Genomic DNA, 10107 nt, shown 5'->3' with positions numbered 1-10107 from the left:
AATTATAGCAGCAATATGATTCCTCCAATAGAGAAGGGTGTTGATTTGTAGCTACATTGGCGCTGTGTAGCTTTGCAGGTAGCTGTTTTGAGGCTGGTGTTTTTTTGCAAAACAAGAAGAAAAACTGGAAAATGAACCAAGAAAGCTGAGGCTTCTTTTTGACAAGATATTTAAACTGGGCAAAGGGAATTGGTACAATTCAAGCCAAAAAGTCAGACTAACAGTTTATCTAACCAAGTAGCTCATAACCTTCAAGATTAGGAAAAGTCACAAGGCATAGACAGACAGTCTAGATTTGTCCTGTAAGTGAGTACAGACAAAAGCAAATTTTAACTCCCAGGTGATAACTATTTCAGCATTTCCATTGCCAGCAATGGATGTTATATCTTAGGAAAATCTGACTCCTGGTGGAAGAGGATTAAAAATCTTAAATGTATATGAGCATTCTTGTTCAATTTCTCCAAAATATTCACATTTCTAATTTCTAAAAATATTGATGATGATAGTTTCGTTCATTTTTGGATGAGACAAAAACTATTTGGTACCAAGATTCCAGTTTAAGATATGTCTTAAAATATATTTGTGTTCTTTATTTCTTCATGGAATGACTCTCCTAATTAATTTTTCAATACTCTAAGAAACGGGTAATACAGTAACTTTAAAAGAGGAAACAAAATGACAGCAAAGGACTCCTCTTCAGTTGTGTTTTATCTGCATTTCCTGTAACGGGGGGCACACACAAAATCAATCTTTTCATAATCAGAGTGGGTGAGAGAAGGAAATGGTAGAAAAACAGCTGAGAACAAAACCAAATTCCTATTGACACTTGATATCCATGCTTTTGGTCTTGACAAATTTATCTAAAAAAAATCCATTATCTACATATTTATATCCAACACATTGATAAGGCACTGCACAAGTTTGTGCACATGTGGCCTCATTCTTCACCAACAAGGCATTACTATCTTTCAATAGCATTTACCTTAACAATATGTAAAAGAATCATTCATTATTACAAATTTACACAAAAAATTCTTCCTGTACACGATTGTCTCAGTGATGTACCTATTAGTTTAAATTAGACATATTTTAAACTACTCTGTAATGTGCTAAAATCAAAAGTAGTTGCTGTACCATAAGGCAAAGGCTTATAATAGCCTTTAATCCTATTATACATATCCTCAGTTATATGATGTCAAAATATAGTCTGTTCATAAATAAGTAAAGATGTACAGAGTACCCTGGATATGAGAAACCAAAAAGTAAACCTTCTTTACAAGAAAATTACTCCACTGGTATTTTGTAAAATCTCAGTCTTCATTGTGCAATCAAGTTTGCTGTGTAGAAGAAAATGGTGTGTGTCACATTGAAGAGGCTACAAACTACGAAGTTTTTGCAGGTCCTTTTTTTTCTTCACAGGTATGAACCTTTTATATAATTTTCTTTTTTTTTTTTCTTTTTCCTTCTCTATTTCTTTTTGGTAGCAAATATGATAAAGGTGAGTTGTTCAAACACTCGCATGGCTTATTTTCATTGGACTTGCAGTACCAGAGCCAACAGCTGTTCTGAAGAAAAAGACATGCTCCTCCATTAACTGAAAGGGCAAGGGTTAAGACCAATTGCAGCTGTATGTCAACATGTTGAAATCACAAAGTTCTGTAGTCCAATGCTGACACAAGACACAGGCATCACATCCACGGGCAGAAGGAGGCTCTGAGGTTTGAAAGTGCTGCTGAGCTGCTACAAGTACTCCAGTTCCAAGGCATGGTGAAGGGCCATAAGGTCAGAGTGGCTTGAAATCCTCCAAAATGGCATAGCATGCTGTGAACAACACAGACAACATGTAAAAATAACCCTAAGAATTCTGGTATTTAGACCCACCCATTGTCTTTCACAAGGATAATGGAGCACTTCAGAGAGAGAAAAAGAGCCTCTTAAGACCTTGAGTCCTTCATGTTTATCTCTGGTTTCTCAGACCCACCCCTCAAGCATAAATTCTCAATAGCAGCAAATCTATTTACAATGGAAACTACAGCAAACATGTCAGAAAATTATAAACATGGGAGTGGCTTCTAATATCTTTATATGAAACAGAGATTACAGCATGTTGCAGAAAAAAATAATGCTTCTGGAAAAAAATAAGAAAATATCATATATATGAAGTATGTGAGTAGCTGGAGGAGGGAAAGAGAACACGATTTAAAAAAAAAAGGAAGTGAAAGTATTATTTACTATCAAAATGTTTTTGCTCCTTGTGAAACTACTGCTGGCAGGTGAGTTGAGAACTGAGAAATGGTGATTCAGAATAACGCATGTTGCTCACATCACTTTGAAAAGTATTTTATCCCAGGGATTTGTGTAACATTGCTCATTGTTTACACTGATTTTAAAACACCTTTCCCATATGGGGCATAAAAATAAATACATATTTTTTCCTATTAGTTGTAATAAAATCCGTCTGGAGCGCAAATACTTTTGCAAAGAACCTGAATGAACCAAAGCCACAAATACCAGGAAAAAGCACAGATTACCTAATCCATGAAGGGTAAAAATCTGATTAAGAACTATCTTTATACTCTAAAGCAGTGATTATAGTGTCAACAAGAACTTTTGCATAAATAAAAAGAAATATTCAGCCATCAACTTTCTCCAGGAAAATATTCTATAAATCTAATGGGAAAATAGTTTTAATTCAACAATATTTTGAAGGCTAACATCACCATGTTCACCTTTTCATTGGGTCAACTTGTGTCCAGGCATCTTAAGGAGGCAAACCACAAGCAATTTATTATTACAATAGCTTCTAAGTTTCCCAGGCATTTGGCATTTTATCTACAACTTCTCAAAAAGGCTTTCTTCATCCTGCTTCAGCACCTCCTGAGTAAATTCCCAATTCCAGTAAAATCAGTGGCAAAACTCCATCTCTTCTGTCACTTCTACACTGACCTCCTTTTTTCATTCATGTCTTCTCAAATTTTAAGTTAGAGAACAATTTTGAAAACAATGTTAAACTCTCTGTTTTCATCTGAATGTTTACTGTAAGTCCTGCAATTTTTTCACCAATCCCAGAAGGCAAACACCTTAACAGAGAGCCTATCACAAATTTTTCTTTAGAAGCACAGGCAATCTTCTGTCTGTCAGTGTATAAATAATTATTTTTAGAAGAATGCAGCTTCAATACAGATAATGATGTGATGATTAACTGGATTGAATTTATAAAATAAAGAAGAGGTTTTCAAAACAAACATAATTGTCTTGGCTGTGGCAAGTCTCTTCGAAGCCAAATGGTAACTGTTGAAGAACAATCAACTGTTCCTCTTGCAAAAGTCACAGAAGATAATACTGAATTAATTATTGTTAATAAGTAAGACTAAAGAGTAGCACGTGATCAGCAAGGGAGCACTGTAAGGAATCTTGAAAATCTGCACCCACTGAAGAACAAATGTTAGGAAGTACAACACCACAATTAGAGGGACTGGAGAGTGAAGGAGGTAGCACTGAGCATTCAGTGCCCTTGTTTTGGTGTTTTCACTTCAGATTAGCTCCAGTCTGACATCATGAAAAACGTGCCCATTAACAGCTGGAGAGCATCTGCTGAGCACCTGGACAATATATTGTACTTTAGTTATACAGAAAAGAAATTTGGGTTTTGGTGCTTTTTTCCCCCTAAACTCAGTCCACAATGTTAATCAAAGTGTAGCGAAAGGGAATGACTGAAAAGTCTGCTTTGATATGACACTCCCAATCTGAATGAAGATGCAATATGGATACATTAATGCATGCCCATATTCAAAGTATGCCTAGCTTTTACAGCAAAGAAACTTCTGCAGGAACAAAGCAAAATGACACAAAAACACTTTTACAGATAAACTCTTTCTCTAAGAAGGAAGTGTTAAACACTATGAAACATGCTTTTTCTATATCTTCAATCTAGACTTCCATTGTACTGCCTCTATGTTTCACCAGCAACAGAAACTAGATGCAATTAGCTCATGCAGTTATACCTCCACAACCAAGTGTCTTCCCTGCTACACCACAGAGATAGCCCATCCTCTGTGCTCTGTCAGGCCAGACACTTCTGCTTTCCAACTCAAATCTTTCCTAAAGATTAATTTCTTGCACCATATACAGGAAATGAATCAACAAGAGCAAAACAAAATAAAAATTACTAATCATGCCATTCTCTGGACTTTGCAAAAGCTTCTACACACCTATCTCTTACTTAGGCTGCAAGATCTTCCTGGCGGAATTTTAATATCTCATAGGGGTACTACATCAAGGACAAAGGATCAGAGGTTTATGCTTGCAGTAGGTTCATGCTGTGTTTGCCAGTTGACTGCATAGGTCAGTAATGCTCAGTAGTGCTGCCTCCTTTTCTTGTGAGGTTGCAACTTCCCTCTTGTCTCATAAACCTTCGTCAGGTAGGACCCACCTGCTCTCCCTCAGCCATATCTCACTGCTCCTCTCAGCCAGCTCACCACCAGGTCTGCCTCAACCACTGGGTCAGGGAGGTGTAAATAGCATACTTATGATGTGGTGTGGTGAAGAGTTTGGTGGACATCTGCCTTTGCCTAGTGTCTCTGCAGAAACCAAGAGTCAATGACATGGATGCCCTTCAAGGTCATACAGCAAACCAATGAGTAGGCAGAATTTTAGTAATAAATTCTTGGCTTCCAGCTCCCACTTCGTGCAGCTCCGGAATTATACTGCTTCCCTAGTAACAGTCTCAGCATCACAGAGCATATACACACCAGGCAGCTAGAGCAGTTAAAGACTCTGATTGATTTAACAGAAGGTTTAGCTTCTGCTAAATCAAATTACAGCAACTCTTGCTAGATGCCCATGTGCAATATCGAGTTTTGGATTACCCTGTTTATGGGTCAGCTGTTGATTATCAGACTTTAAACCAAAACTGCAAGTAGCCATTATCTTGTCTATATTTTTCTGTTTGAAATTCCATTAAGTGACCTCTGTTTTATTTATGACTTTTTGTGAAAGGAGTATACCTCTATTTACTCCATGTAGTTACAGGAGTGAGGTGTGGAATGATACTAGAGAGCCTTATGAAAGAAAGAGATTGTGTAAACCTCAGGATTATAATTATTTTCAGTTCTTCTGCATATAGGCCAGAGGACCAGCTGCACACTCCCAAGAAATAAAGCCCGTCAGGAACATGGTGGCTCCACTGTGCTGGAATCTGCACTGGTGCTGTGTGCATGGCCGAATATGGCCAAACCAGATTTCTATCAGCCAGACTCTACATCACCATCTTTATAGCTATGAGGAAGGAAAACAAACTTGATACAGATCTATACATATTGATATGTTTGTGTATATATAGACAGTCTCACACACATACGTGTTCATATATATATGCATGTTTTCATGAGTCATGTACACTAATTTTCCCCTTATTTAACAAATGATTGTGCAAAAGGAAAACTTTTAAAGTAACATAATTATCATACAAAACCCTATATATTGTTCCTGTAATAACATGCCCCATTTCTTCACAACTATGCAGCCCTGTTGAAAGTGGCAACATCCTGAAGACATAGAAGTACATTTTTTCTTACCAAATGACTGGGCAAGAGATCCTTTGTATATATATATTTACTAAATATTGCCTTTAAAAGCCATCTCTGCCAACACTTATCACAGATGTCATGCAGAACATGTGCCTTCTATTCTAAGCAAGCTGGGAAATTATAATACCTCATTTGCCGCTATGGGAGAATGGATTACAAATGCTAGCCACTAATAAACAGGTGGTGAAACTGGATGCATTAGTACCTAATGAAACTGTAGGAACCTTTTTCTTATTGCAACTAGATTATCAAGACTGGTAATAAAAAAATTTCATGTATTATTTCTGTATCTTCCAAGTAAATATGAAACTTTTGACTTTTAAAAAACATGAATTATTTTGCAGATGACACTTAGTAATAAAACATTTATGATTTTTTAATTATTTGATTTTCATGACATCTTGATATTAAATACGGTGGCAAAAGTTTGAATTTGGTTTTGATGTAAAAGGCATAAAAAGTGAAATCACTGATTTAGCAAACCTAGTAATTATAATATTATTAAATAACATAGAATACTATACTATTTTATTTCTGAAATAGACATAATGTTTTTTCAGCATATATTTACTAAAAGAACAAAGCTACAACTACTTTATTCCACATAGTGTTTCCATCAATACACATGTAAAACAAATCCATTTTTTGACAGCAACACTGAAAAGTGCAGACTACCTTCCTTCCCTTAAATGAATACATATTTATACAAAAACCTTTCTCCAGAGATTTGGGATGGATTTGAATAGAAAACTCATCAGTTTTTGTCATCTTTCACAGTATTTTTGTTGTATTCCTGCCAGATTTGCTAAACGGCTGTCTTTATTTCCTACCCCAAATCTGACTAGCACAGTGTGATTGTGAGCTTAAAAGCAGTGGCATATTGGATACCCATTTATATTCTATTTATTGCTCCACAAAGATTTATGGTTTTTCCTCACAATTTCCCTCCGAGGCATCATGGCCATTTTGGAGACAAAGAGAGAAGCCCATTTGCCCAGGCTCTCCTGAACAACCTGATGTAAAATCCAGCTCCTCAGTGCAGAGACCCTTCTCCTTTGTCTCTTCTAACAGATTGGAAGTCCTTTGGAGGATTCTCCTAAGTAGAAAAACTCTGGAGCTGGGTTCTTTTTCTGCCTTACAAATATTTCCCATATGTGTCTCCAAAAGATGAGCTCAAATGAAACAAAACATAACACAACACAACAAAACAAAATCCTCCAAAACAACCTACAAAACAAAGCAAAGCAAACTAAAATGCTGAGACAATGGAGTCTCTGGCAGAAAACCCCAAAAACTTATTCTGGCAATAGCTGTGTCACTACAGTCAGCTCTGACCCACAAGGCACCTGCACTGGTGCCAGCAGCTCCTGAGCACCCCTTGGCTCTCACACCAATTTCTCTCTGCCCTCCTCTTACGCTTTTCCTGGGGAAGGTGATACAAAGGTAGCCACCTCCTCGTGAACCCTTGTGTTACAGCCATGCTGGCTGGTTGCTCTACTGATCCAGAAAGGTATGATTATTCCTCAATACACAATGTAAATGACCTAAGAATTTTAATTGTCTCATAAAATATTTTGCTGGAAGTGACAGCTAAAAAAAGGTGTTGATACCAGGGCTTGACCAGTGCTACCAGAAATGAAATAGTGTGCAGTTTCCTCAGTGTATTATATTTATTTACATCAATAAAAAGAGGTATTTTATGGACAGTTTATCCTAAAAATGTTTCTCAAAAGAGTAATAATCTTTTAAATAGTATTAAAAAGTTTACATTACTGAATTTTTATAATAATGATGATAAAAAAATCTTAAATTGTCCTTTATTTTTCCTATTATTGTATTGATTCAGGATTTTCTGTGAATGAAGGGCATAAATGAAAATCTTGTCTCATGCAGCAATTGGTAAATTATTGGTAAATTATTTTTCATAAAAACTCTTAATTTTCTCACCTCCTAAGCCAAAAGTTCATCTTTTTTTTTTTTCACTGAATGAATACAGAAGTAAAAAAATCTCTCAAATGAAATGTTTGAATTTATATGCTCAGTTGAAAAGACTAGGAAAGACATTATGTGCTATTTAAAGTGCTATTTAAAGAAGAGTGTACTCTTTATGCCCTAAGTAGTGTAAAGAAACATACAAATACTAACAGCTTCACCACAGGCCAAACCCCTCCAGCAAACTGCTGTACAAAGGGATAACAGAAGACCTGTCGCTGCCCTGGGAATACCACAAAACCCAGCATACTTATAGAAGGAAAGCAGGAAGGAACCAGCTACCAAGGTTCAGGGGATAAGAATGACAATGGCATTCACCTCAGGACTTTTATGCCACTTTAGACTGATGTGCTTTGGCTGGTTTTATGGAGCTAAAGCTTCTGTTTTGTTTGCATGCTTTCCAGAGAATATCTAGACTTTTACTGTTTTCTCATAGCAATACCATTTATTCCTTATTCAGTGCACATGTCTTTAACCCGAAGCACAGTACACAGCAAGGTGCATTCCAATGTTTGCTCCTTCTAGTAACCCTAAAAACAACTCGAGGAGCACATAACTAAAAAGACATCATCTGAGTTGGAAGCAGCTACCCATACTGCAAGGCACTGGGTGGTTTCTGTTCTTTCAGTATGCCAGGGCCAAAAATTAAGAGGCAAATCCTGCTTTCACAGTGTGAAAAGGTGATTTCTTTTTTGGTGAACTAAGAAGCAGGGCAAAAATCAGAAAAGCATTTTCCTTAATCAAATTAATAGTTTCTGCAGAAAGGCAGGGCTGCTGGTCTACTTATTGACTTCTCTGGCATTGCTGCAGCAGATAATTTAATCCAGAACATCTAACATGCTTTCAAACTGAAAATTCCTTCCTCCAAGAAAGAATACACAGAAATAACGGCACAAAGGAACTTTCTATACTGCTACTCCTCTTAGTGACTGGAAAAGGCTTTTTCTTATGGTTTTCTGAATCATGTTTCCTGTTGAAAAAAGCATTGAAATAGATAATGTTACCAAAGAGTCTACTCCTGCCATTATCATATACAACACTACTTCACTGAGCACCAGAAAAGGAACAAAGAGAAGGAACTTTTTTCCCCCGATCTTAAATACAGCTTTTAAAATGTAATCATTTACAGTGGGAAAACATTTCTTCGTAAAGATGAAAGGCATTTCTGAAGGAGAAAGGAGCAAACTGTTCCCGCCAGTCCGCCAAAGGGATATATGAAACTGCGACTCTGCAAAGTGCTAGGATGAGCTGGGAACCTACCCACAATGGTTCAGGGCAACAAACCCCAGATTTCACAAAACAAAACCAGTCAATGGTTGTAAAAATGCCATATGGACTAATTAGTTTCACTTCTCCAATTTAGAAACTCACAGTGAAAAGAGAGAGAAGTATCACAGAAAGTTTTGTGGTGAAAAAATAGCCGTGTAAAAGTAATTTACCTGTGAAAGAAAGCAATAACTGAAATCCCCATTTTCCTACTCTCTCCTATTATTCAAATAGTCAATATTATACCTCACTCCTCCAAGCAAAGAGTCTGTATCTGCTGTACATGGGTAGAAAAGCAAGGCTAGAAATAATGTCTATTATTTGTTAGTGGGAAGTGTTGCTTTTTATGGAGCTTTACCCCCATTGGGAAAAAACCCAAGAATTTTTCCCTTCTTCCCAGAGGAAAGCAAAAATAATAAAGACTGTCAAATAGTATCCTCTGCTCAGTTATCTAAGATTATGAATGTGTGCCAAGTCACAGGTAGTTGCCTGAATGCAGAATCCAAATTATGGACACACAAGAAAATGGAAATCTCTGTATACCTACTCCAGTCCTACATACCTTTTCAAGGTTTAACATATACATATTTCATACAGTCAAATAGCACACTGCCTTTGATCAGACAGAATTGCCATTCTTTGTTTACATTCATAACATCCTATGTGGTATTTTGGGTTGCCAATGAAAACAGAACTATTAGTTCTTGGCACAAAAGACAGGGTCCATTTTCTGGCCCCTTTTTGAAATACATCAGACATATATAGCTAGCTTCATGTATCTTTTGGACAACAGCAGGGCACATCATTATCTACAGTTTTATGCAGTTTTCTGCTAGATATGGCCAAAACATATTTCATAAGGCAAAGACACCAAACATAAATGTCCATGTCCCATGTTGAAGAAAAAACAATTTTGCCTTCAGATTCGTGAAACCAACCCACACTGAAAAAAGGTCATTACCTTTTTTGCGCCTTGTTCTTCTTCGACACCATCCCCTATAACAACATACACTACTTTCCTTCCAAATCTTTGAATTATTCTCTCAAAACAACTTTCCTTTCCTGAAAGAAAAAATCAGAATATTCAGGGTAGGGGGCAATGAGATGATACCAAACAGATAACTTTTTAGCCTAGATCTCCCCAACATTTTAAATACATAAGAAGAGTTAATGGGAAAGAACATTTTTGAGCACATCTGAGACAGAACAGGTATGTCATAATCACATTAAAAACTACAACCACCATTGCCATCTGGTCCAA

The 10107-nt window shown here is 36.7% G+C and overlaps 1 protein-coding gene across 1 annotated transcript in view; it reads right to left on the bottom strand.

The window, feature by feature from the left end:
- Positions 1 to 1186: 1186 nt before the first annotated feature.
- EYA1 (EYA transcriptional coactivator and phosphatase 1) overlaps positions 1187 to 10107 on the bottom strand; it is a 150182-nt gene continuing 141261 nt past the window's right edge. The window contains exons 18-19 of the mRNA XM_071553085.1: positions 9808 to 9908; positions 1187 to 1821 (exon numbers count right to left, since the gene is read on the bottom strand). Of these exons, the coding sequence (XP_071409186.1) occupies positions 1741 to 1821; positions 9808 to 9908 (182 nt within the window). The 3' untranslated portion in view covers positions 1187 to 1740. The remainder of the gene's footprint in view (positions 1822 to 9807; positions 9909 to 10107) is intronic.

This window comes from Pithys albifrons, chromosome 4 (assembly GCF_047495875.1).
Source record: "Pithys albifrons albifrons isolate INPA30051 chromosome 4, PitAlb_v1, whole genome shotgun sequence".
NCBI lineage: Eukaryota > Metazoa > Chordata > Aves > Passeriformes > Thamnophilidae > Pithys > Pithys albifrons.
The sequence above is the reverse complement of the archived record's forward strand: the minus strand, read 5'-3'. Positions and strand labels throughout refer to the sequence as shown.